Source organism: Kwoniella dejecticola, chromosome 8 (genome assembly GCF_000512565.2).
Source record: "Kwoniella dejecticola CBS 10117 chromosome 8, complete sequence".
Lineage (NCBI taxonomy): Eukaryota > Fungi > Basidiomycota > Tremellomycetes > Tremellales > Cryptococcaceae > Kwoniella > Kwoniella dejecticola.
The window spans coordinates 999,570-1,024,534 of record NC_089308.1 but is presented as its reverse complement, the minus strand read 5'-3'; the positions used below and the strand labels follow the sequence as shown (position 1 = coordinate 1,024,534).

At 50.1% G+C, this 24,965-nt stretch overlaps 11 protein-coding genes across 11 annotated transcripts; 7 read left to right on the top strand and 4 right to left on the bottom strand.

The window, feature by feature from the left end:
• Positions 1 to 268: 268 nt before the first annotated feature.
• I303_106665 (uncharacterized protein) lies at positions 269 to 1,825 on the top strand (the record flags this gene model as incomplete). Its single annotated transcript, XM_018411947.1, has 5 exons — positions 269 to 411; positions 523 to 858; positions 1,044 to 1,132; positions 1,199 to 1,477; positions 1,644 to 1,825. The coding sequence occupies 5 exons, from the start codon at positions 269 to 271 to the stop codon at positions 1,823 to 1,825; spliced, it is 1,029 nt and encodes a 342-aa protein (XP_018259148.1).
• A 182-nt stretch (positions 1,826 to 2,007) lies between these two features.
• Positions 2,008 to 4,082, bottom strand: I303_106664 (uncharacterized protein; the record flags this gene model as incomplete). The annotated part of the gene is made up of 7 exons (XM_018411948.1): positions 2,008 to 2,088; positions 2,226 to 2,496; positions 2,562 to 2,640; positions 2,700 to 2,723; positions 2,833 to 3,353; positions 3,431 to 3,682; positions 3,760 to 4,082. 7 exons carry the CDS (start codon positions 4,080 to 4,082, stop codon positions 2,008 to 2,010), a joined length of 1,551 nt encoding a protein of 516 aa, XP_018259149.1.
• Positions 4,083 to 4,721: 639 nt separating this feature from the next.
• On the top strand, positions 4,722 to 6,247 carry I303_106663 (uncharacterized protein; the record flags this gene model as incomplete). Its single annotated transcript, XM_018411949.1, has 5 exons — positions 4,722 to 4,839; positions 4,955 to 5,198; positions 5,290 to 5,469; positions 5,549 to 5,915; positions 6,005 to 6,247. The coding sequence occupies 5 exons, from the start codon at positions 4,722 to 4,724 to the stop codon at positions 6,245 to 6,247; spliced, it is 1,152 nt and encodes a 383-aa protein (XP_018259150.1).
• A 196-nt stretch (positions 6,248 to 6,443) lies between these two features.
• Positions 6,444 to 7,643, bottom strand: I303_106662 (uncharacterized protein; the record flags this gene model as incomplete). The annotated part of the gene is made up of 1 exon (XM_018411950.1): positions 6,444 to 7,643. One exon carries the CDS (start codon positions 7,641 to 7,643, stop codon positions 6,444 to 6,446), a length of 1,200 nt encoding a protein of 399 aa, XP_018259151.1.
• Positions 7,644 to 8,724: 1,081 nt separating this feature from the next.
• On the top strand, positions 8,725 to 10,202 carry I303_106661 (uncharacterized protein; the record flags this gene model as incomplete). Its single annotated transcript, XM_018411951.1, has 5 exons — positions 8,725 to 8,858; positions 8,916 to 9,037; positions 9,149 to 9,200; positions 9,293 to 9,402; positions 9,484 to 10,202. 5 exons carry the CDS (start codon positions 8,725 to 8,727, stop codon positions 10,200 to 10,202), a joined length of 1,137 nt encoding a protein of 378 aa, XP_018259152.1.
• A 540-nt stretch (positions 10,203 to 10,742) lies between these two features.
• Positions 10,743 to 11,869, top strand: I303_106660 (uncharacterized protein; the record flags this gene model as incomplete). Its single annotated transcript, XM_018411952.1, has 5 exons — positions 10,743 to 10,882; positions 10,959 to 11,078; positions 11,196 to 11,221; positions 11,272 to 11,418; positions 11,508 to 11,869. 5 exons carry the CDS (start codon positions 10,743 to 10,745, stop codon positions 11,867 to 11,869), a joined length of 795 nt encoding a protein of 264 aa, XP_018259153.1.
• Positions 11,870 to 12,687: 818 nt separating this feature from the next.
• I303_106659 (uncharacterized protein) lies at positions 12,688 to 14,190 on the top strand (the record flags this gene model as incomplete). The annotated part of the gene is made up of 5 exons (XM_018411953.1): positions 12,688 to 12,796; positions 12,882 to 13,125; positions 13,246 to 13,425; positions 13,548 to 13,836; positions 13,948 to 14,190. 5 exons carry the CDS (start codon positions 12,688 to 12,690, stop codon positions 14,188 to 14,190), a joined length of 1,065 nt encoding a protein of 354 aa, XP_018259154.1.
• A 339-nt stretch (positions 14,191 to 14,529) lies between these two features.
• I303_106658 (uncharacterized protein) lies at positions 14,530 to 16,760 on the bottom strand (the record flags this gene model as incomplete). The annotated part of the gene is made up of 6 exons (XM_018411954.1): positions 14,530 to 14,935; positions 15,016 to 15,575; positions 15,673 to 15,820; positions 15,899 to 15,994; positions 16,091 to 16,194; positions 16,269 to 16,760. The coding sequence occupies 6 exons, from the start codon at positions 16,758 to 16,760 to the stop codon at positions 14,530 to 14,532; spliced, it is 1,806 nt and encodes a 601-aa protein (XP_018259155.1).
• A 441-nt stretch (positions 16,761 to 17,201) lies between these two features.
• On the top strand, positions 17,202 to 18,349 carry I303_106657 (uncharacterized protein; the record flags this gene model as incomplete). The annotated part of the gene is made up of 6 exons (XM_065969413.1): positions 17,202 to 17,244; positions 17,309 to 17,411; positions 17,482 to 17,542; positions 17,662 to 17,849; positions 17,951 to 18,052; positions 18,181 to 18,349. The coding sequence occupies 6 exons, from the start codon at positions 17,202 to 17,204 to the stop codon at positions 18,347 to 18,349; spliced, it is 666 nt and encodes a 221-aa protein (XP_065825485.1).
• Positions 18,350 to 18,812: 463 nt separating this feature from the next.
• Positions 18,813 to 20,109, bottom strand: I303_106656 (uncharacterized protein; the record flags this gene model as incomplete). The annotated part of the gene is made up of 2 exons (XM_018411956.1): positions 18,813 to 20,018; positions 20,086 to 20,109. 2 exons carry the CDS (start codon positions 20,107 to 20,109, stop codon positions 18,813 to 18,815), a joined length of 1,230 nt encoding a protein of 409 aa, XP_018259157.1.
• A 686-nt stretch (positions 20,110 to 20,795) lies between these two features.
• I303_106655 (uncharacterized protein) lies at positions 20,796 to 24,858 on the top strand (the record flags this gene model as incomplete). The annotated part of the gene is made up of 7 exons (XM_065969412.1): positions 20,796 to 21,311; positions 21,373 to 21,697; positions 21,749 to 22,047; positions 22,100 to 22,325; positions 22,382 to 24,123; positions 24,194 to 24,482; positions 24,548 to 24,858. 7 exons carry the CDS (start codon positions 20,796 to 20,798, stop codon positions 24,856 to 24,858), a joined length of 3,708 nt encoding a protein of 1,235 aa, XP_065825484.1.
• Between the last annotated feature and the right edge of the window lie 107 nt (positions 24,859 to 24,965).

Genomic DNA, 24,965 nt, shown 5'->3' with positions numbered 1-24,965 from the left:
CGTGTTTGCCCTGAGCTAATTCATCATTCCGGACCGGATTACAGACTGATAAAGTGGGGGAAAGGGGAGAGTGCAAGACGGTACAAGACGGTAAGAGTGGGTGGTGGGATGAGGAAGCATAGAGGATTAAGAAACAAAGAAATCCATACACAGATGCCAGATTTAATATCGACAGCTGTAGCAGTAGCGACACATCCTCACCGTATCAGCAATCATACAGATTATCAGGTCGACAAGCAACCTGCCATAACTTCACGGTATAGTCAAGATGGCAGCGCGACCACACAATATCCCAATCTTCGACGCCGAAGTCCTGCTGAAATGCCAGAACAACCTGGGCGAGGGTGTCGTATGGCACTCGAAATCCAACTTGCTTCATTGGGTCGATATCTTCGCATCTCAGCTTCATACGTGAGCTCACGATGACCTTCTTTCGACCATCTATCCGAGTATCAAGGGCATACTTCTTTTTGTCCTTCTCACAATGTGCAATGAACTCAGCTAACAGCCGATGAATGACAGATATGATCCGAAAGAAGGCACTCATTCAATCGATAAATACCCCTCGAAATGCCTTACATACATAACGCCCCGAGCGGGGAAAGAGGGATTCATAGCTACCTTCGAAGGCTCGCTAGTCGAATTACCCCCTCCGACTCGACCTACCGAGAAGTCGGCCCATCCAACGATCAACAACAAAGAAGCCGTCAAAGTATTGTCTGAGCCACTGGATAAGAAGTTAGTGGATGATGGGACGGTACGCTTCAATGATGGGGGTGTGGATCCGCATGGGAGAGTTTTTTACGGGAGTATGGGCCAGGATGAGAAGGCGCCGAAGTTTCCGGGGGAACTATGGCAGTGAGTCGAGCTGGGCCCGGGTCTGGACCTTGAATCTACATCTGACTCGACATCGATGTCGACATTTCTACCGTCATCTTCATCGTCATCGTCAACAAGTCATGGCCATGGTCATGGCTATATGCGATGAGTCCTGATTGTCGGCCCCAAGCTAATTCTGAATTACTCGATTACCCCCACTGCAGAATCGATCTCAGTGGGAGACAGACCAAAGTATTAGATGAAGTCGGCGTATCCAACGGCTTAGGGTTCTCGCCTGACGGTCAAAAGATGTGTGAGTGCACTTCAAACACCCCCTGTCTCCTGCTCGCTTATTTTCCAAATCAACGTGGTTGGACAGATTACATCGACTCGCGTAAAGATCAAATTGACGTCTTCGACTACAACCTCTCCTCAGGAACCGCCGTCAACCGCCGCAAATTCGCTTCCTCCCCTCCTCCGCTGGACAACGATCACCCCACAGAGGGGGTGTACGACGGGTTGTGCATAGACGGGGTCGGTAATATCTGGGCGGCAAGATGGAGGAACGGCCGAGTGATAGGTATCAACCCCAAGGGGGAGATTATCGCTATGATCACGGTCAAAGGGAGTAAGGGGGCTACTATACCTTGTTTCGGCGGTGAGTTCAGTCGAGCTGCGTCACAATACGATACGCGCCTTCGTTTCATCCCACTTGGCTGTGTTCTTACCACTTCAATCGACCAAACAGCCAATCATGATTCAATGATTCCTGCCAGTCCCGGAGTGTGCGCTGTCATGCTGATAAGATGGATATTCTATATTAGGGCCGAACCTCGAGACAATGTATATAACCACCGCGTCCTCGTACCTAGGGGGAGAGGGCGATTCGGACAAATACCCTAATTCAGGTCATCTGTTCTCGATAGATTTCGGGCCCTCTTCACCTATAAGAAAAATCCTGGGACCCGATTGGAAAGGTGCAGAGAGGTACAGAGCTGGTATTTGAGTCACATGCGAATCTGATCAAGGCTGAAATATCCTGCCTGATCGAGGACATTCCATATAGAAGGCAAATGCAATAGAGTTTTACATGCCAAATCATGACAATACATATCGAGTACACCAAAAACAATCAGCGTCCGCTGTCTACGCCCAAATGACTGAGATCCGTTTCTGGCAGTGTTGCAACTATTCCTCTTGGCAGTAGAAATAATTGATAAATGGCTTCAACCTCAACCCGAGGATATTGAATACCGGCGTCGTTGTGTTCTGAAGGGCGTCCAAAAATCAAATCAGCTCAGTCATCCGTTGGTATCAATTACGGTCCCGTACATGTCGAATGACGAGGTCGGTTGTTGAGAGCTGTTGCCATTTCGCAGACTGATAAGGGAAAGAGAGAAACTCACCACCCTATTCTCTTTGCCTCCTACGAGAATTTCCCCACTCTCGTCCTCTATCCAGCCTAGAGCATTCGCCCATACTTCTTTTCGAGCATTCTGGCGTTCCTCTTCGCTTGTCCATCCTCCATTAGCTGAGCGAGGCTTGACAGGCGGTAATCCTTTCGTCGGGTCGAATTTATCTTTATTCGATTGTACGACAGATGAAGAGTGTTTCATAGAATGCTGAGCTATTGAAAGACCCGATAGATTGTTACAGGTATGATATTGGTCTGGTCGTCTACCACAAGAGTCAATCACACAAAGCAAAGCATCAAAGTCTCACTGGAGTAAGATGACGCTTACTTTCCAGGCTTGTCGCGTAAGCCACCACTCCCGCCGGCTTCCACTTGAGCAGCTATCAATATGAATTCCTGCAATGCCACTGCGAGCGAAAGCAAGCTTCAGTGCATCTTCGGTGATAAAAGATATCTCTAAGCTTACCTCGATTGAATAGCGGTGGTGTAGCTAAAGGACATTCAGCATAAAGCATAAGAATTAGCTCAGGTATGCGAGTAAATGACTCCCCTCTTAGTGCTCGGTGCTCGGTGCTCGGTGCTCGGAGCGAGAGACTCACGTATTTCGTCAACCCAATCCTCCTCTTTCTCCTCACCAATCACCTCAATTTTATTCTTTTTCCCCTTTGACCGCGCTTTCTTCTGGCGTTTGACCAGTTCTTCGCATACTGGAATACCGCCGCCGACCCACCAAGAATAACACCCGTCAACCAGCTTATTCGTCCTCCCCCTGAACCCGCCGCCTTCTATCGATTCGCCCTGCTGCAACACACTCCACCTCAATGCCGAGTCAACATCGATCGTCGCTGGGAAATTCGGTAGAGGGATTGAGGATAAGAGGAAATGTGAGTTTAGTGAACATGATGTATACCCTCCATGAGCTTCAGCCATTGACGCTCGAGTATACTCATTATCACCTTCATCCGAGGTCAAGGCTGAGGTTGAGGGAAAGGCGAATTGGGAACATGCGAAGCCACCTTCGTACGTTTGACATGATGTTATGAACTTGTCCACGTTATGCAGAAGTTCGGGAGTGAGGAGATCCAGCAGAGTAGCTACGACGAGTAGGCAATATGTACCTCTATATGATTTCAGAGCACAGGATAGTCAGCTGATCTGACACAATACTGTGTGCGATTTCCAGCTGCGATGACTGACCTCACATCGACTTCGCCGCCTTTACAAACGACAAACCCCCCGTCGTCCCGCTTGCAATCCATGAAGAAGTTGTATATCGATTGTCTGGCATCACGGAGCTCGTCCCATCCCCTGCCTGGTCCAGGATGTCCGGTGATAGCTAACGAGCATACACTAGCATATGTAGGTAGAAGATGAGGAAGTTGGGAGTTTGACGGTCCGCCTGCGAAACCTCCTGTAGGAGCAAGGAATTTAAGTATAGTTGAGACGACTCTGCAAACGGAGGGTGGGTGGTCAGCTCAGCTAAGTTGAAAGAGCTCTCGATCCACAAGAATGGGAATACTACGCACCTGTCTTTGGTCCCTTGATCCAAAGCGACACCGAGTATATCGAGGGAATGTACAGTCCAGAAAATCAACCATGGTCGACTCGCATCCAGACTGACGAATTTCCCTGGTAGTTTGAAGAACGTAGAAGCTAGAAATTGCGTGTGTTCGTTTTTCCGTAGTACAGTCTTATCATCCGACTCAGTCGTAGGCGATGGCAGGAGCGAGAAGAGGGACGAGATGAGTGACTCGGTCTCTTGCTGTTCGTCGAGCGTTGCTGAGGGGTGGGAGTTCGTGGGAAGGGCGGTGGGCGGGAGAGAATATATCGAAGGCGTGTATGCTAGCATTTTTCGAGACCGACCAGCTCTATGTTGATGCAGCTAGGCGATTAGGTGTCGCTGTGACTTTTGACTGACTTCAATGATGCAGTATGTCGATGACAGTCGTCATTTAACCAGGTTGAAGGAGCAAAACACCATCTTCCCAAACGTCTTATTGTTCGCTCAACCTGGATCACCTCCACTCGGACGTTGCTGTCCCACGTGCAAACCATGTTTAGTGTGTTGTTGTCGGTCGCCGGCCATAGGCGACGCAATCGTCTTCACCCCTGAAAAGACAAACATAAAGGATGATTCATATTTTTCCATTCAGATCTTGGTACAAACCTATAATTTCCAACTAGGTCCGGTAAAATCGGCATTCGAAGGACTGGAGTAGCCTGTTCCACGCACAGGATATCAAAACCCTCTCAGATCATATAGGACATGTCGCTCGTGGATCGCAGTAGGGTCAATCTCAGCAGGGTGAGTAGGATAATATGTCATAGCCGAGGAAGAGTTGCTTTGGCAAATATGGTGTCGAGCATGAACAGTATCGCAATATAATGAGGAAAAACGTTATACTGATCTGTCCTTCTTCCTCACCTTCTAAAACAACCTCATACTATCTGGGCCATCTCCATCTGGGCGATTGAAAACCTCTTGACCATGCTCGAAACGCTCATCGCTCAGCTACCGGCCAGTCTGGTCGAGAGCGTTAAAGCTATCTTGACGAAGCTATCGATGGATTCTTCAAAGCCTCTGCTTCCTTTCATACCTAAACCAAGTGAGTCGAGCTTCCTGCCTGATAATGTCATATTTCAGCTTCGACACTTCTCTCTCATCTGAAGCTCCTGCTCCGGGGGATCAGCATTGCTGACTATAAGTGGTTTCCTCTATAGTAAAAGCTGCTTTGTTACTCCTGTTCATCCTTCATTCCCCTTCATGGCCGTTCCAATGGCATATAAGAGTATGGTACTGGGGTATCAAAGCGTACTATCTAGCATACAAGAAGGGCCGGTCAAAGTATCTGAAAGATTGGAAAGGGCAATCGGACAAGGCTGGTGGTATTCGAGATTTGAGAACTAGGATAAATAGGATAGCATGGGTGGATGATTGCGATTATAATCTGCATCTGAGTAATTCGTACGTCACTCTTGCGGTACATACTTCGGTGGACCGGACGGCGAGGTTCTCTGTCATATCGGGATAAGATGCTCATCTGGCTGTTGACTAGAGCTTATGCTAAAAACTCCGACGCACTCAAAATGAAGTGGTGCATCGAGGCCTTGTCGCCGCTTTTCACTCCCGGAGCACACATGGCTCTGGGCGCAACGCATTACAACTTCTTCAAGGAGATCCCGCTTGGTGCTGAGTACGTAATGGAAGCACGGTGTGGGGGATGGGACGAGAAGTGGTGAGTTCCGCCATTTTCGTGCACGCTGTCTGCTCTTCCCAAGGCGTAAAGACTCATCTCACTGGCCCATCGTCAAAAGGTTCTACGTTGTCATCGATTTCATCCTATATCCTCAACAAGCTTCCAAGGCCAAATCCAAGGGCGAGAAGGCCAAGATCGCCACCCAAGCGACCGTGACTTCAGCTTCCGAAAAGGCTTCCGAGACAATCACAGAATCCACTTCCACCCTCGTCCCATCTATCTCTGACCCACCAACACGATCTACCTCCCCTGCGCCACAGTCCAGCTCTAATGGGACCTCGACGCCTCAGATCGCAACTAGTAAAGTGGAAGAGATCAAACGGTCATGGGCAGTGAAAAGAGGTCGAAGATCAGATGGAGGTGTTGTTTGCTGTACCACGATAAGCGAGTATTGCTTCAAGATGGGCAGAGTGACGATCCCTCCTGTGAGTTGGTACAACCTGGTCTTTTTGGCTATCCTGCTTATCGAATGCTGATACACGACGTCTGGTGTTGTTCCTTTTCTTCCTTCCAGCGTATCGGTCTATTCATGTCGCTGCAATCGCCTTCCAAGACGGACCAAGACCGCGCTAGGAAGATCGTCATGTCTAAAGATGGTGGAAGAGCTTTCCTTCGGGGCGGATGGAAAGAAGAAGCGGACGCTGCTACCTTGGGTGCTTCTATCGGACTAGCGGAAGATGAGGAGGAAGGGAGTAGCTGGGTCGTCAAGGGGCGACAGGGTATGGAGAGTGTAGTGGAGGGTATGAGTGCTTTCTAAGACTTGCCTGGATCGCCACAAGAATATCTGAGTACTGAGCGGATAACTCAATGTGACGTTGAGCTGGTTAGACTATACAATATAGTGCAATCTGCCGCTAGGATGTCACATAGTACTACTTCGAGTCATGCATGCATAGTCTGTATACGCATCCACTTTTACCCTTGTACATGCTTTTACCGCCTTGTACATGCTTTTACCGAACTGCTTGAGCTCTTTTCCTACTGAATCTGCCCAAGTAGAAGACCGGTCCAGCAGATCCCAGCAGAAGCGCACCAACAAAGACCGATGGTCTCCAATACGCTCGAGGTGACAACGATTCACCAGCCTCCCTGATCAAAGCTCCCGCCACTGGCGTGCCCATGAGGGTCGCAAATCCTCTAGCCACATACAAAGCTCCATTAACATTCGCGAAGTTCGCAGGACCGAACAAGTCCACCAGGCCAGCAGGGAACAATGACACATATGGACTTGCGAATATCCCATACAGTGCCGTGTAAGTTATGAACAAAGCTTGACTCGTCCATTGATCGTTGATCAGAGTTGAGGAGAGCCATAAGCCGAACGTCGAGATTCCAGAGAAGAAAGTAACGATGAAGAGCGTGTTCCAACGACCGTATCGGTCAGCTATCAACCCAATGACGATCTTGCCGATGGCGTTGGTCGCGTTGCTCAAAGCGATGAAGTTCGCACCGGCAGTAGTTGAGAATCCGATACTTCGCGCGTACGCCGAGAAGAAGAACACAGGTGTGTAATACGCTGCTGCTTGTAAGAAAGTCCCGATAATCTGCACAACGAATACCCGTGATTTGGCGACCTCCATATCTAGTAGTTTGATATTCACGAAAAGAGATCGATAGAGCCCTTCGTTCCTCCTTCGTCGTTGGGCTGATTCTCTTTCTAATCGGATCTTGGTGGTCGGATCCCACTTGATCGGGATGGAAGCGACGATGATCAAAGCCCCGGTAATTCCCCCGGAGACTCTTAGAGCGTTCCTGTAGCCCAGGTGGTCGATTAGAGAGGTAGTCACCGGAGCCCAGACGACCCCTCCGACCCCCGTGCCAGCCATGATGATCCCCATGGCGAGACCGCGCCGACGATCATACCATGTCGGAGCGACCGTCACTGCCGGCATGTAAGCTAAGCAGGTACCGATACCCAACAAGACTCCTTGGGTGAGCTCGAAATGCCATAAGGCAGTACCGAAACTTGCGAGTATACAAGCTACCCCGAAAAGGAGACCGCCGATAGCAATGACCAGGCGAGGGGAGAAGACTTTTGCCCATGCGGTCGTGTAGGGACCGAAGACGGTCATCAATGATACGCCGAGAGTCCCGATCAGGTCGACCAACGCGGGGGAAGCACCAGTGAATGGGTTACCCGGTTCCCGAGCCATTTCTTGGTATAGGTCTTGATATACACCGAAAGCGAAAAGAATACCGCACGCGCTGAAAATGATGGTGAAGCATGATGCGCAGATTATGATGGATTGACTGAGGGGTGTAAAGGATGTAAGCGGATAAGCATGCGTGCCTAGAGATTGATGAACAGCGTGGAACATCGACTGACAGCTTGGTATGTCCAGTGGAATGAAGGATACGTGACTCTTGCATGACATCAACAACCTCATTCCCCTGCCGGTACGTCTGCTGGTCGCGTGGAGGGTACGCATGTACACTGTGCGAGGCTCGAGGGGGTTCGGTGTCGGTAGAACAAGTGAGCGGGCTAGCAGCCTCAGCAGTCGAGCCGTGAAGAAGACCTGCCATCGCTAGCACGCTCAGAAGAAGTCACTCAAGTCAATTTGAAGCTATTGTCAACGAAGATGGGCGTAGTGCAAATGTCCAGATCTTGCGCGACATTTTCATCGAAAGATTCGGCAATTAGGCTACCGACTCGAACCATTTTGCCGAAGTCCTGACCTCTTGAGTCGATTTGAGCATCGAAAGATTACAACGGAGATGGGAGGACATTTCAATGCATGATACGCAATCGGTTCAAGCAGAATCCAAAGATCAATGCTCGTTCACCAATCAAACATTCGTCTGCGCCATCAAGAGTTCTTCGATCATTGAGTACTGAACAATGACAGCAGGACATCAAAATTGGGGGGCTATCTGTCACGGATCGGTTGTCGATGGAGGCAGTCGGGGTTTCTTCGGTCGATGTTCCTTTCATTCCGGTTGTAGTGCATGACCGAGGCTCTGTCACTTTATCCCTTTGCCCAGACCGATCGATCTCGAGAATGGAAAGGTGCCTCTCGACTCACAAAGGAGGGGATGGGCAATCTCCCCTCCGATCCAATCAATTTACTCCTCCCTCATCCTTTGAAGGGCTTTAATCTCTTCCAAATACTAGGAGTCTCAAGAAGATATATAACAGAATGTGTAAGCAACGATATTGTAATGACCTTCTACTCACCTTGTCAATCGCAACTACTCCATATTCCCATCTGACTTACTGAGATACACGGCCGGACCATGTACTCATCATCCGCTCTTTTAGCCTTACTCCCATTTCTTCCCTTCACCTTGGCTGGGGTGCCTCATCCTGCTGCACCAGAGAACGGTGTCATCTGGAGTGTTTCGGACGGTCAGAACGGGATAGGTTATCCGTGAGTTACGCTCATTGCCATTTATTCCGTGGGCCGGAGCTCAGCATATACCGTCAGATACTACTGGAATGGAATCGGTGAAGATCCTTGCGCTGCTGTTAAATCGAATTACGATGTCTTCGCCAGTGGTCGAACGGTGTGTGGGTACGAGACTGGAAAGGGCGGTGGAGTAATTGTCGGTGAGGCCGTCTCATCTATTCCCGTGATTCTATCCTGAGTCAGGCTATAGTCAAGTGTGACTTGTCCAGCACGACTTTTCACTGACACTTTCATTTGGGGGATATGCGTAGCCCTCGATGAGACAGTAATAATGGGCGATCCCAATACATGGTGTGGAAGAGAGTCAGTCATCTCCTCAACCCTTTCCCCGTCAAGCCTTCGTCACATCGAGCGCGGTGATTGCTGGTGTAAAGGCTAATACATGAGCGCTGCAGAGTCCAGATTACTGATCCTTGGGGAAAGCCGTACACCTTTTCCGGGGGTCCGCTAGTCATTGGTGAAGCTTGTGCAGGGTGTGTAGGTCAGCCCATCGTAGACCTGTCCTGTGAGTATAGCCACACTTATTGCTCTATCATCATCCTGACCACTTTCGACCGACTGACTTACCGGACACCGTGTTTTCCAGCCATCGTCAATACCGAACTCGCCGGTGGAAGTTGCGCAAACACCATCGGACTTCAAACAGAAGGCGTCAGCATTCCACCAATCACCATTGAAGTCCTGGAGAATGTTGTACCGGGTTTCGAGTATGCTGGGACCGCGCCCCCCGTCAATCCAGCCACAGACGCTCATCAGTGGTCTGGACCTGGTTCAGGTTCTGGTTCCGGAGCCGGAGCCGGTGTTTCCGCTTCCTCAGCTGTTGTCGATGGTGGCTACGGTGCTTCCTCCGCTCCTCCTGCCGATACCCAGGCTATACCAGCTACGAGCGCTGTCGTACCGCCAGTCCAATCTTCGCCTCCAGCATATTCCGAGCCGGTGCCTACACAACCATACAACCCAGCCACCGAAGGCGTACCACCTGTAGATCCTGCCACGCAGGCGCCATCCTATAATCCAGCCACCGAGGTGACGCCTATCGACACTGCGACACAAGCTCCGGCTTATGACCCGGCGACAGAGACTCAAGGTCCCGCTTACGATCCAGCTACGGAAACTGTTGCGCCACCGGTCGATACTGCTACTGCTACTGGTCATCCCCCGGGCGGACCCTGGGGCTCTTCGCGTCCCCCTTGGGCGCAACAGACTGGGAGTCCGAATGTGGGGCTGTTTGCTGAGGGTGCTGGAGATGAAGGTGATAGTAGTGGTGGCAATTGTGCTCGAAAAAGGAGAAGGAGTCGGTTGTGAGATATATTATACTGGATCAGTGCAGCAAACATGTAAGATGCATTCGTAGCCTCACGGGCTGAGACGCTATCGATTTCAGATGAACTACAGTTTTTCATATGTACCACTTCGGCATACTTATGCATTACAGTAGTGTTTCACTTCAAAGATCCTCTTGACGCCTCCGACATGGGCGAGTCTTATCCCGATCTGTTCTGAGAAAAGTGCTTTCCTCTACGGGTCATCCCTGTTTTAAGGTACACTGTACGCCTGACCACGTCGGACTGAGGGTACGCTTCGTCGACGAGACCCCTAAATTTCAAGCCCTCCTTTCGATCTCGAAGGCGATGATGAGGCAATCTGGAAGGAATTCGCACATTGAACCAATCTACCACTGTCAAAGGGATCAATCCACTCCCTGAGAATTTTCGCGACTGCCATCACGTTACCCAATGGAGTCCCCCTTTGTTGGACACTCGCTGATATAAAGCTCTCATTCGAAGCAACAGAGACGACAGTACTATAACTCCAGGACCCTAATTCCTTCTCAACACACTCACTATGATAGCGCCACTCGCTGCGATACAACTGTCTGTCGCCATATCCTTGCATCTCGTTCGAGCAGGTACACCCCACCCGGAATCATCTGTCGATGGTGTGATATGGGAAGTCTCTACAGGTCCTAATGGGATCGCGAACCCGTGAGCTTATTTGCTTTGGACCGATGCATCAAGGCTAGAGGATCATCAAGCAGAGCTGATGGCTCCTATGCGATAGGTACTACCCTCCCGGCGGGGGCGTTCCGGACCCATGCTCATTCATGGACTATGAAGGCGAAGGACCGGAAGCAGAGTCTGCTTGTGGGCTAAAGACGGGTCAAGCGGCGGTGGAGTCATTGTAGGTGAGTGCATGTCCCTCTTGTTTCCTGCAACGTCAATCGATTTTGCGTATAGTACGGTAAGCTGATCAGGAAGACGCTGTATTATAGCGCTTGATAAAGGTGTTATAGTGCAGGACAAAAACACTTGGTGCGGGCGAGAGTAAGTGAAAACGTTCGACAGCCTGAAGTCCCCCGGACTGTTGTGCTCAGACAGCTGGTACGTCCCGCCATTACCTTGCTCCAACAGGGTGCAGATGTTCGACAATACCGGCAAGAGAATCACGTTCGCCGAAGGACCGTTGGTACTCGGAGAACAATGTGCGGGATGTACAGGCAAGCCATGGATTGATGTCAGCTGTGCGTGTCCTATTTCCGTTCTGTGGCCGATCTGCAGAGCAGAAAGCTCCTGGATTTGCGAGCCCAAGCTGACCTGTGAGTACTCGTAGCTGTCGTTAACCAGCAATTACTAGCTGTCAATGGGAAAGACGACTGCCATCTCCAAGCGCAGAATTTCACTATCCAAGTGATGGAGAACGTCATACCCGGCTTCACGTATGTGGGCACCCATGAGCCGGTGAATCCAGCTACGGATGCTAAAGCGTGGCTGGAGAAGAATGGAGGTGGAGCTGGGACGCAGTCAATGGGTAATGGTAATTCAGCACCTGCTATCGCGGCGGTCTCGAAAAGTGCAGTCTCAGACACAGCCAAGACTCCCCTCTCCACCTCTAGACTGGTCACAGACCCACGAGCTACTGCAGCTGCAGCTCCTACCACGTCGAAAGTGTCGTGGGGAAGACCCGATAATTAGCGTGTCATTTCTGAGTGTGAGAGATTCTTAAGTCCGAAAAAGAGAGAAAGAATTTTGGAAGGACATGCAATACATGCTTGCTCGGTGACCGAGCCAATACTTTGGTGTATTTCCTACGCTGTCAGTAATCATAATTCATAATGAGATGCTTTATTTCTTGATCGTGCGAACCGTTTCTATATCTTCCAACTATGCGCACACGATGGGGTACGACATGCATGACGATGTCTTACGTTAAGTTAGTCGCATTGAGTTGTGAGCCACGCGATTATCTGGAGTAGGCGTAATGTTCTGACGACCAAGTGATCCTGTCCCCACTCGACATCTTGTCGCTGGAATACTTTTGATATTTGTAGCTCTGGATATTCAATGACTTTGTCGACGTCGATCCTCGGTGAGCGAGATTTGGGGATGGGGAATGCCAAGCGACCCCAAGGTAAGATAAGCGTACGGTCAAGCGGGCATCCTTGTTCGATGACCGCAAACCCTCCGGAAAAGACGGAAGATAACGTCGAAACGATGAAACGCTTAATAAGCGGCATGTATATCAGGCGATAAGATGCATACGTGTCCGATCTTCTCATCGCATAATCCAGAGCTGTCTTATCATAGCTACCTCTTATCAGGAAATGAATCAGCCGCCTAGATCCCATCGTGAAAAGAGCGGTTGTCAATAGTCGTTTTACCGGTTACGAAAATTTGGTAGTATTCTTTGATATTTGTTTTTTTTCCCTTCATCCTTATTTACTCAACCTTCAACCGTCCAAGACTTGATCGTTTCTCAATTGGAAGACAGATCGAGGTACTAAGCCAACACAATGGCCACCATGCAGCTGATCACCGGCTTCATCGATAAAATCCGCACCTTACCAGGTGTCTTGAACAAGATATTCCCCTCGTCCATCTTGGATGCGATACCGAAACCAGGTGCGTCCAGGCTCCCAATCGACAATGAAAATGGGTTAGTCCGAAGAAGTAGTGCTGACTCGGTCTTAACCTGGATGCATAACAGTCAAATACCTAGCGATTCTCCTATTCGTCCTTCATTCACCCTCCTGGCCGTTCGTCTGGCACGCAAGGATCATACACTCCGCAATCGTGCCCAAGATCGAAGAGTTCCGTAAAGGTAGATTGAGATATATCAACGAGTGGAGAGCGGCGATGGAGAAGAGAGGCGGACTCAGAAATTACAAGTTGAGGTATGATAGGCTGGCTTGGTTCGATGATTGTGATTATCGATTACATCTCAGTAATTCGTGAGTTCTATCTTGTGCGATTAATTCACTAAACTGCTCACTTCGCTCACCCGGTGCAGAGGAAAGAGAATGAGCTGACGAGAGATGACCTTCCTCATATGACTGTATGTACGTACACAGGGCGTATCCCAAAAACTGTGATCCCGCGGAACTGTTATATGGTATGACGATGTTCGCCCCCCTTCTCCAGACGGGTTGTTTCCTCGCGTTGGGCGCTAGACATTACACGTTCTTCAAGGAGATTCCTGTTGGTGCGAAATATACGGTAGAGACCAGGTGTGGAGGGTGGGATGAGAAGTGGTATGTTGTTTCTTCTGCACTTTACTGCATCGATCTTTTCCCATCTACCGTATATGGATCATATTTTCTCCATGATTCATGAGGCGTAGTGAAGAGGATAAAGCTCATCAACGAGTTGGCAGGATCTACCTCGTATCTGAATTCATCATCTACCCTAAAGGCAAGAAGTCCTCCGACAGATCCAAGAGATCAAATGGAAATGCTATTGTCAACGGATCAGCATCGGCCTCAGCAACAGCTACACCCTTCACCCCTCAGTCAGGCGGAAGCGTCGAGATGCCCAAGAGTAAGCTGGAGGAAATCAAGAAATCATGGTACCTCAACAAAGCTACGAGGGAGGATGGTGGGGTAGTCTGCTGTGTAGGGATCAGTGAGATGTGTATCAAGATGGGTAGGGTGACTGTACCTGTGGTGAGTCAAAAGTCCAGCTGATCTCATCGTAGAGCCCGATCCCCTCATATATTATGAAGCAGAGATACTATTGGAGTCACCCCCGATCGCTGACTGTTAACATGTGCGTAGCGAGTCGGTTTATGGGCGTCGATGTCACATCCAGCTAAAGATCAACAAGAACGAGCCAAAGCGACAATCATGGCTAAGGATAAGGGGATCTCCTTCTTAAGGGGTAAATGGAGGGACGAGCCTAATGCGCATACTCTCGGGAGCGATATATACTTTGATGATGTCGATGCGGCCGGAGAGAACTGGGTGACGGAAGCAAGAAGGGGTATAGAAGATGTCGGAAGGGGAATGAGCGTGTTTTAGCTTTGGAACGGGTATTGAGGCTCGACTCAAAAAGCAACGCAGCTATTGCAACTTGCGTACTCTTCATGCTGATCGATGCGAAACATCATGGATGTCCACTAAAATCATTTTGACAAATTCGTTACTGTATGCATACAATCACATGCCAAATGATTCACATGCGGTGCAACAAGAACGACAAGGATCACACATAATCATAGTTTCAAACCGAATATGAATAAGTTTCAAACCGAATATGAATAAGTTGGCGCAAGATACCCAAAATAATTTAGCATGATGGTCGACTCGTGACGACACCGATCGCTCTCGGGCGATGCTCAATACCCAAATATCTAATACTCAGCTGGATCGGAGAAGAAACAACATTGCCCACCCAGCTGACCACAGGCCAACCATGATCATCGTGAACCATTGTACGCCTCTTCTGGTCCACCTCCGCCAACCTGTTTCCCTGTTTCTGAGTTGTCGACTTGAGGCTGATGTAGAGAGCCCTACGTAACCTTCTGCCTCTCCATCGGAATCCATCTCGTACTCTCTATAAAGCTTTATGTTCGGTCCAGCCTCTCTCTGTCCATCACCAGCGCCGTTTTCTAAATTGTGCAATGTGGCTCTGAGTGATATTTGGCTCGATGGTTGAGTTTGGGATTGCCATTGTAATAGCGAAATCAATAGCTGAGATCCGTCTGTGAGGGGGAGAGGTAAGAGGTTGAAGAGGAACAATGACATGGCTATCGTCGAAATGTACCTATACACAAGGTGAATCATACATCAGTCACGTCCTTGATGTAGTGCTGAGACCAATATCCAGGGTCACATCCGACTCACTTGAAGAACAACTCGGCCCACCTAATTCCGTTACCCCATCCTCTAGCATCTTTCCGCCCAACATTCACATCCCGTAAAACCTCATTTCTAGGTCCCGTATAAATAACGATCCGCTCTGTATGGGCACGGCCTTCATTGAGGGCTATTCTGAGGATACGCTCGGACGCGAGAGGCCGTATACATACCCAGCGACTATCGGGACAAGGGCATTTCGTACTTTTGATATTCAGTATCGGGTTGGGATTCAAGCATTTCTCCGTTCCTTTCGTTAGGCCATTCATAGATTCGAAAGCGATTTTATTCGTCTCATTCGAGCATTTCCCAAGCACCGTATTATGGGGGTCATGCAAAGGGGAAGGCTGAGAGAGGAAAGTGCTTTTGTCCATACACCATCCTCTGCCTTCGTCACCTATTGTACCGGACGTGAGGTAGTCTGACCATCTATCGGAATTAGTCGAGTCTGCCGAAGTGGTGGTAGTGGTAACAATCGAGGAAAGAGATACGTCGTCGAGATGTGTGATTAGCGAGCCCGACGATAAGTGGGAATACAGAGGGGAGTTCTGGCATGAGGGAGAAGCATCGATCATCGTCAGACAGATATTACAATGCATCGCTTGATTTCACAGATGAGAACACGCAGCTGTTCTCTTGACTTACCCAATGGACATCCTGAACGACCACGCCCTCTTTACTCCTGTCGTACCAAAATAAATTGCCGACACCGCCAAAAGTAAGTAGCCAGATGAAGAACCATGTGAGGAGGTTATGGAATGGCCCAGAAGTAGCTAAGCGCATCTTGGCGTTTCTAAAAGCCAGTCATTATTTGATCAGCAATCAGACACCACTCAGCTCGAGCATCAGTCGATATGAGGGACGGACTTACGGATCGAGAGTATCTATGCTCGAGGGGAAAGATACCATCATACTTGGTAGTATGGCGTGCAGGTTGATACTGAATCGGGAGGCTTGGACATTATCCCTGCGACAATTGAATCGGACTGAGCATGCATCATTCTGCGATGCAATGGTAGACCTCCGGCAGACGTGAAAGATCATGGATCACTCATTCACTTACAAGGCAGCGCTTACAGCATGGCCGAATTCATGTATCAATTGATTGACCACTAATGCCAAGACCAACGTCGGAAGATGAGTCCACGGCATCGTCAGACCAGGTATCTGAGTCACGAAAATCAATCACCTCAACACCAGGTTCTAATTGTGACGTTTGTTTGAGGGAGAGGTAGGCTCACCAGAGGTTGCAACCCACCAGCAAAATCCCAATTCCCTTTCGATCCATTATCCAGCGTGAAAGACACCACATCTGTATCTTCCGGTACTCCGATTGCTCTTTTCATTATGCGTATACCCGTATTTCGATTGGCATCAGTGACCTTTTGCAAAGCATGTATCTCGATTTCGGCCCAAACTTCGATCCATACGGTGTACGTCGCCCAAGCACTTCCCAATAAAGCGACGATCAAACCCAGTATACCAAGCCCAATACCGGCGTTGTATACGATCTTCAGTCTTCTGGCCAGGCGGATATTCAGCTTGTTCAGAAGTAGGCTAGGTAGATCGTTCAGACTTGAAGTGAATAACGAGATGACTGCTCCTGAGCGTTCGGCTTCCCATGTTGGTTGTTCGGTAGACGATGCGAGTGCGAGTTTGACGGAAATGTAGTATATAAGCGATGCGAGCGAGACGATGAGTATCAATGGGATGATCACTAATACACTGAGCATCTTCTGTAGCTATGGCAGCGTTGTTAGATAGCCGATGGGTCTCGCGAATGCGACAGGAGAAGGGGTATCCGATGGGGGTATCTGGGTATGTTGGTTCCATATGACCTCCGATGTGATGATTGAAGCACCAAATGGAAGGAGAGGTCTCACGTGATGATGCCCATGGTGTATCTGATCGATCTACGGCTCAGTGTGTGTCGTCCTGTGGTCATGTGCGAATCATTCTTTCGTGAAGAAGATGAGGATAGAGACGAAGTCATCCATCAGCGAGATCTGTTGATCTTTCGACGCTCTGTTCAACTTTGTTCGCTATTTTCCGACGGAACCGAAGTCGAACCGAACAACAACACAGTCGCGCCCAGGCGCAAGCTCAAAGTGGGGAAGACCTTGACTTTGAACAATTTCACACCTGTATCGATCTTGCACAGATAGCAACCAAGTATGGCAGAATCAACACACTCTGAACAACATGCTGACGACGATGGTGAGTTGCTTCTCCGGACGCCTGGCGTGCGAGCATCTGCTGATATCTGAGCTTATAGCTGCAGAACGACCCGAGCTCTCTCATCTGGCTTCGTGGTCCGTTTCGTCGCACAAGTATGGGTTCGGCGTGGATAACCTGCGAGACGGGAATGATAATACTTTCTGGCAGTGGGTTTGACCTGGAGTGATCTATATCATTGCGAATGCGAGAAGACGCTGATACTTTCTGGAATTCTAGGTCAGAGGGCCCTCAACCCCATTTGATCGATTTATCATTCCCTAAACGAGTACATATATCTGTGAGTTGAGCAAGCTTCGTTAGTACCTTTCCTACCAAATCTATATGAGTATGTCTCCATCGGCATGTGTAAAATTATGTTCGTGTGACGAATGACCAGCTAAAGCCCATTTATCGTAGGCAATAGCAGTGCACATGTCGCATGCACGAGACGACTCGTACACGCCTTCAAGATTATCGATACGAGCCGGTACAGGGGTACATGATCTGCAAGAAGTACGCCATATGGAGTTCAGTAAGCCGGACGGGTGGATACCGATCGTACTTAGGCCGATGGAAGTGACGGAGCATGGCGAGGAGACTGAGGGGTGAGTCAAGTTCAAATCAGTTCAGTTCAACTCAACCCGGTTCAAATCGCAACCAGATCATTGCCAACAACTGACGCGAGTTGCCCTTCGTCCGACTATAGCCCGCCTATACCATGTCATCATCTACGGATAATTATACTAGCCAACCATCTGAATGGGAAAGATACACATGTTAGGGGACTTAGAGTGTTCGGAGCGCCTACGTGAGCTGTGCTTCTTTCTTTCGTATTCATGTCAAGCGATTCCCTTGGCATTGGTACCCAACGTTTTTATGCCGAGTCTCCGCTTGGTTCTAGTCAGGATGACTGATCAAGGGGCAACCCGTATATAGACAACCACAAAACCCCTCGACTACTCCTCTTTCTCCGCTCTCTGATACCTCTTCGACCCAAGGTTCAGGGCTGAAAAGGACGACGGGTAAACAATTGTTGGAGTTGGGACACGATGGGTTGAGCGGGTTCACAAGCACCCAATTCAAGATGCATGAGTTTATACGATAAGTCATGAGGAATCAGAGTCAAGGGTATATGATGATGCTGGAAATGAATATATTGTATGTACTGTATATGATATGTATGTCGTTGTATCTATGCAAGTCTATGCGTTATCCGATCGACCTCTCACACTGCTGCATCGTTCCTCATTGCTTCACTATCCTTCTCCATGTTCCGCCCGCTCCTCGTCCCTTACCCAGCCCAGCCATTGGTCGCCCGCGCTCTTCAACCGATCGCTCAATCCGCCTGTCCCCGCGTGTTTTCGCCCTTCCCCCGGGTTTTGTCCCACCTTCCAACCCCTCATCCGCCCAGATCTGCACCGTTCCCTCCGACGTTCGACTGCCCCTCCTCGCTTCCTGCCGACAATTATCTCCCATTTGGCCCTTGCCAAGTCCCGACTGCTTTTATGCCCTTCCTCAGCAGCCGTCCATGGGAGTATAATGGTATAATGCGATAACCCAGGAATCGCTCAATCCGCTTTTTGCATCTGCAGCGCCTCGATGAACTTGACCATATCCACTATCAACCTGTTTACACTGGTCTCGCACCCCAACTCGTTTCCTAGCTTCACCAAATACCCATTGATATAATCTATCTCCGTTTGCCTTTCCTGCAGGATATCAACGGCCATCGAACTGATATTATTCGAATTGAAAAGGATCGTATCGTATACCAATTTCTTCAGGTGATCGTATTCAAACAATTCCAAATCTGCATCCGTATCCGTATTTGTTTTCGTACTGGTAATTGTGTTTGTGCTTGCGTTTGTGATTTTGCTTCGTCGGGAAGCTTCAAGGTGTTTGAGTAGGATATACGACGACTCTCTGACAATTGAATCGACAATATCCCTTCCCCACTCATTGGAGAGTGTCACCCCGTTCTTCATATACCCGCGACCCAGAATCGCAGTCGTCGGATTGTTACAAGCGTTGATTACTAACTTCAATAGTAATTCTCTGTTCAGATCGTCATATCGGATGAAATGCGAATTGAGCCCTTCCATATTGATTAGACTCCTTATCGTGTGCTTCAGGTTCATCAGATCTTCTCTATCTTTCGGAATTTCCACTTTGTCTAAATCACCGGGCTGAAGCCGATTTAAGCCTCCATCTCGGTACACACCCTGTCCATCAGTACGAAATAACCATTCTTCCACGCTTTGATCTCCCACGGCTTTCGCCTCATCGTTGACTAGACCCCACTTGATGAATCCCTCTCCCTCTGCGACGTGATGGTGTATATGACCTTTTCCCTTGGAGAAGGGCGAGACCCCGTGAGGTGTTGTCCCCAATATGAAGTGTGGTCGGGCATTCTCATCCCTGAAGAAATTGGATATCACCTCTTGATATACGCCCATACCATTTTGTAGCAATGCTATAGTTGAATTTCCATTCAGACGAGGAATCAAAGGCTCGAGAGCTTGGAGGGTCTGCGTTGTTTTCGTAGCTATTATCAAGCTTGATACGGGTTCTTTCGAGGCATTATTATCGTTGCTGCCGTCCGACAAGGATGTCTCCACTCTATACCCGCTTGAATGACTCTCTTTACCATCTCGAACGACCTTGATACTGCTTGGGAATGAGCTCGGTGATCTAAGGAGGAGAGTGAGTGGGGTCGAAGGTGAGGAGAGGCGGAGATGATGTGCTAGAAGAGTTCCGATAGATCCGACACCTAGCTAGATGTCGGAGCGTTAGTCAATCTACATACAAGGGAGTCTTAAGCGAGAGAATTGTGCTGCTCACCAGGCGTACCCCTGCTTTGGTCATACTGCTATACATCTACACACACTATGCCGCGACAAGAGTGAAGCATGAGTCGCTATCATTATTACCCCTCAGCGCGCACTTTCTTTCGCTGGACCACCTCCACCGCCACATCGTATTCACCTTCATCACCTATGAGCGGAGTTATGATTCCTATCTGATATAACGCCGATTAAGTGGGTCATGTTTCTAATTGTATTATGGCACACGAACACGCTCAGCTCAATGTCACTCGAAGTAATTTAACTTTTTCCATCATCATCGTTGATTCTACCCTCCTCGCATATCATTTTCAGCTCTCAAATCTTACAGCATCTAACAGCACTCGCATCATCTTCTTTGTCAGCATTCCAAGCTCATCCACACATACACGCAAAACAATCTCAAGGTGAGTCGAAAGTTTTCCCATCCGATGGATCGCGCGTGTCAGAAGGAACACCGGCGGATTGGGTCCGAAGTTGGTTGAAGGATAGTTCAGAAGGGTCGCATGACTGGTTGGAACGAAGCGAGCGGTGGCAACTCGGTCATGTACATGCCTGCACTGGCACATTTATTACCGATTCGGACATTGCAGGCTCCCGAGACATCATCTTTATCCATGTCTCATCATCCCCTCTGTGTCCTGTCCCGCGATATACCAAAAACTGTCAATCGAAGAAACCTGCTGATCCTCATTGAACCCCTGCTAGATGTCCATCCACTTTGCTCCTCAATGGGTCAAGCCAATCAAACCGTCCGGCACATCCCTGACCACACCTACGAGTGAAAACCCCGCCTCGTCTCTGAGTGGTAAAACCACATCCTCCCATTCGCACACAGCACCGAACGTTCCTTTCCCTGCTTTGACACAGACGCATAACCAACGTTCATCCATTGGGGCAGGTATCATGTCGCCGACTACTCAGCAACCTTTGAGCTATTCGAGGGTCACGCATACGCCATTATCACCCAACTTCCCGACTGATTCGAGCTACTTCCCGTATCAAGAACCGAATGGGACTGGCGGTCCGCCTCACGGACAAGAGAACGGAGCTGCTCATCCCTTCAGATATAGCAGGGACCAGATCCTGAATCTGTTCGACGAGACCAAGTTCAAAGAGAGACCGATTGAGCTGGTGGAAATGGCCGAAGGTGGCGGTGTGTTGGTCAGTAAGCACGTCAACAGGCCTGTGGGCTTGAGGGATCTGTCGGAGATTGAGAAGAAGGTAAGCTCTGAACATAAATGGGGCCACTCCGGTTGATGAAGCTCACGAGATATCGGATCAGCTCCTTGCCACTTCTGTTCATCCTCCGATGCCGTCAAGACGTCAAAACACTCATGGAAACGCCAACAACGTCAATAACGCAACGCCGAATCCGACTGATCCGCCAACACCGAATGGACTGCCGTCTCGCCGAGCTGGAGGTTTCGCTCGAGGTGAAGGTGGCGCCTTCGGTGGTGGACTTGGAGGGAAGATAGGTACAATAGGCGGAGGGTTAATGAGTCCAGGTGGTCTCGATAGCAAGGCTCCTGGCGCATTGGGCGGTGGATTCGGTGGAGTCGGGAAGAGGTTAGGCAGAGTGAGGGGTGATGCTGCTGAAGCTGGATCTGGTAGGTCATGTCAAATCTAGATCTGTCACCCAAGCTGACTAGGCGGGTCAGACGCGCCTCGGTCGACTGGACCGAATTGGAGGCCTCCTCGAAATGGCTCAGGCAACTTCGAGGGTGTTCTAGGGTTTGGCGGCGGCGCACCGTCAGCTTTATCTGGGAATCCTTCATCAAACAACCCGAACCCGGAAGAGGATAGCGAGAGCCGAGCCAAGAATGGTGGTGAGGTGGAAGAGGAAGGAAAGGGGGAAGAAGTGGGTAGATTCGGAAAGGGCGGTGGACCAGGATGGGGAACCGGTCAGAAGAAATGGAGGATAGCCGCTGGATTATCGGCCCCAGGCGATGGCGAGAAGGTGCGTTTGAGTTTGATGGACTGTATGTCTCGTAAGCTGATGGTATAATCAGACTCTCGAGGTGCCTATTGCCAACGAGCCCAGTTCGCTCTCCGTCATTGCCAGTCCATCGGCCACACCTGTACCCGAAAGAGATGCGACCGTGCTAGAAGCCCTTAATGCTCCAGCCGTCCCATCTGCGAAAATCACCTCGCAGGATGTGTCTGCGCAATTGGAGGATAAGCAAGATTTGGGCGCTATTGAATGGTTCTACCGAGACCCTAACGGTCAAGAGCAGGGTAAGTCGCCGGATCAGCTATCCGTCTGGTGCATCGCTTACAAGTTATTTTGTTAGGCCCATTCACCGGTACCCAAATGCATGACTGGTACTCTCACTCCTATTTCACTGATGATCTACCGCTTCGACGAGCCTCTGAGACCTCCTTCCGACCTCTCGCTGAGCTAAAGGTAGCCACCGGCAGCGCCGTCCAGCCATTCTTGACCCCTATCAGACCCCGTCAATTACCGCCAAACCTTCCCATCCCTGTCGCTGCTCTTCAACAACAAGCCGCGAATGGCATTCCCGCTACTCTTCCTGACTCATTCCGCAATCTGGGTGTCTCTTCCCCTGTAGCTGCCGATCCTCGAATCAGTCCACAGCCACCAGTACAAAATACGCCTCAACAGTTCAATCAAGGATTCCTGCCTGAACGGGCTCCATACTCTCCGAGTGCATTCGGAGGACCTGGATTCAACGGTCAACTCGGCTCACCTGCTGCTTTCGGTCCCGCACCTGGGCAAAGTGGATGGGGCATGGCACCTGGCGCTGCGCCTGGGGGACCTAGACTCAACGGGCCTTTCGGATCGATCGGCATGCCTTCTCCGATCGGAGCTGCGTCTATGCCATTCATGCCGCCGCAGCACCAAGGGCACTTCTTCTCGCCGCAGATTGGCAGTCCGGTAAGAGGTGGTGACTTGTTCTCCCCATCGACTGGCGTGGGTGCAATTCCACCTTCACCGTGGGGAGTGCCTCAACATCCTCAACATCCACCTGCCTATGCTCCGCAGATCCCACAGCAAGCGAGTCAACAACAAGCGTGGCCTGCAGAGCAGCAGCAGCAATCACCCCATCCCGAGGCTCCTTTACAACCCGCCAATCCCGCGATCGAAAAAGCCGTTGAAGAAGCTTTGTCGCCTGTTGCTCCTCAAGATCAGGTGTATGCTCCGGTTGTCGAGACTTTGCAGATCGACCAGAATACTGTTCCCGAGGCGAAAGAGGAAGAAGATATCCCCATAGAGACACCGCAGAGACAAGCTTCCCCTTCTCCACGGCCATCTCCGGCTCCTGCACCCGTTCCCGCCAAAGCACCCGCATCCGTATGGGGCCAATCCGCCTCTAAGCCAGCTTCGCGCAAAGCCTCTATCGCCACTCCCGCTCCTTCGAGTCCGACGTCCGATACGCCTACACCCGCACAAGCTTCCAAGTTACCCGCAGCTCCGGCCTCTGCTTCCCTCCCTGCCAAACCCGCAGCTCCAGCCAAAACTGCTGCCCCTGCTGAGCCTACAGCCGCGTTGAAACAGCTTGATCCGGCTACACCCGGACCCACAAGCGGTACCTCTTCCGGCGAGAAATCTGCTGCTGCCGCTGCATCTGGAAAACCTGCGCCGTGGGCTATCAAGGACGAAAAGGACGTCAAGACCGTCTCGTCGCCGTCGCTCAGGGAGATCCAACAAGCTGAAGCCAAACATGCCGAAGCCAGGAAAGCGGCATTAGCAGAAGCCAGAGCCGTATCCTCTTCGTCTCCTGCACCGACTCCTTTGTCAGAAGACTTCCCGACTTCCATGGCATGGGGTCTACCTTCGTCGAAACCTTCGGCTCCTACGCCTGTCTCTGCCGTGGCATCTCCATCGACCCCTGTGTGGGGAGGAAACGATTCTGCGCCGAAGAAGACGCTCAAGCAGATCCAGGAAGAAGAGGAGAAGAGAAAAGCCACAGCTGCTCAAGCTGCTCGAGCCGCACAAGGAGCTCCGGGATTACCGTCGGCTGCTGGGGCGAGCGCTAAGAGAGGATATGCTGATTTGGCCGCGAATGCCGCGGTGAGTCGACTGGCCAAGATGAATGTTCACCTGTTGTTCTCGCTTGCTGATATTTGATTTACGCATCTAGTCGGCTCCTGCGCCTGCCGGATGGACGACAGTAGGAGCCAGTGGAAAGCCCTCTGCCTCGTCAGTCGTCGGTTCGTCTGCAGCAGCAAGAGTCGTATCTACTCCTTCGATCGTGTCGTCCAAACCCGCTACCCCCATCAAGACAGCTACTTCCACGCCTAGTATCGCTGCTGTCGTAGGAACGCCTAAACAAAAGGTCAACGGGTCTTCGGTCTCAGAGGACTCGAGCGCGCCCAGTGTGGAATTCATCAGATGGGTCAAAGGCGCTTTGAATGGGTTTAGAGGTGATGGTGAGTGCTATTTTCTATAAGAATATGGATTTATATCGCTGATCAATGTTCTACCCCTGGTGCAGTCGATGATTTCATAAATAACGTACTCTTATCATTCCCCATCGATATCCCACAATCCCAACGAGCCGATACATTAGAGATCATCTCAGATAGCGTCTACGCCAACTCATCAACATTAGACGGAAGGAGATTCGCTCAAGAATATTATACGAAACGAAAGGCCGACTCGCAACGATCCTCTGCTGGAAACACGGCGAACAAGCCGGTGGCTAAGATCACGAGTCTGGCGGATGTGGTGAAGACCCAGCCGACGAAGAAGGGCGATGACTTTGGGTTCAAGGTGGTCAAAGGGAAAGGCAAGAAGAAGAACTAAGCGGGGCCGGCTCGATCTGGCGAATGGGTCGAAGAAGCAATATGAATGAATGACTACTTATGGTATATAGTCCAATTCAACCAAGTACATCGCAAATGCATGTAAAT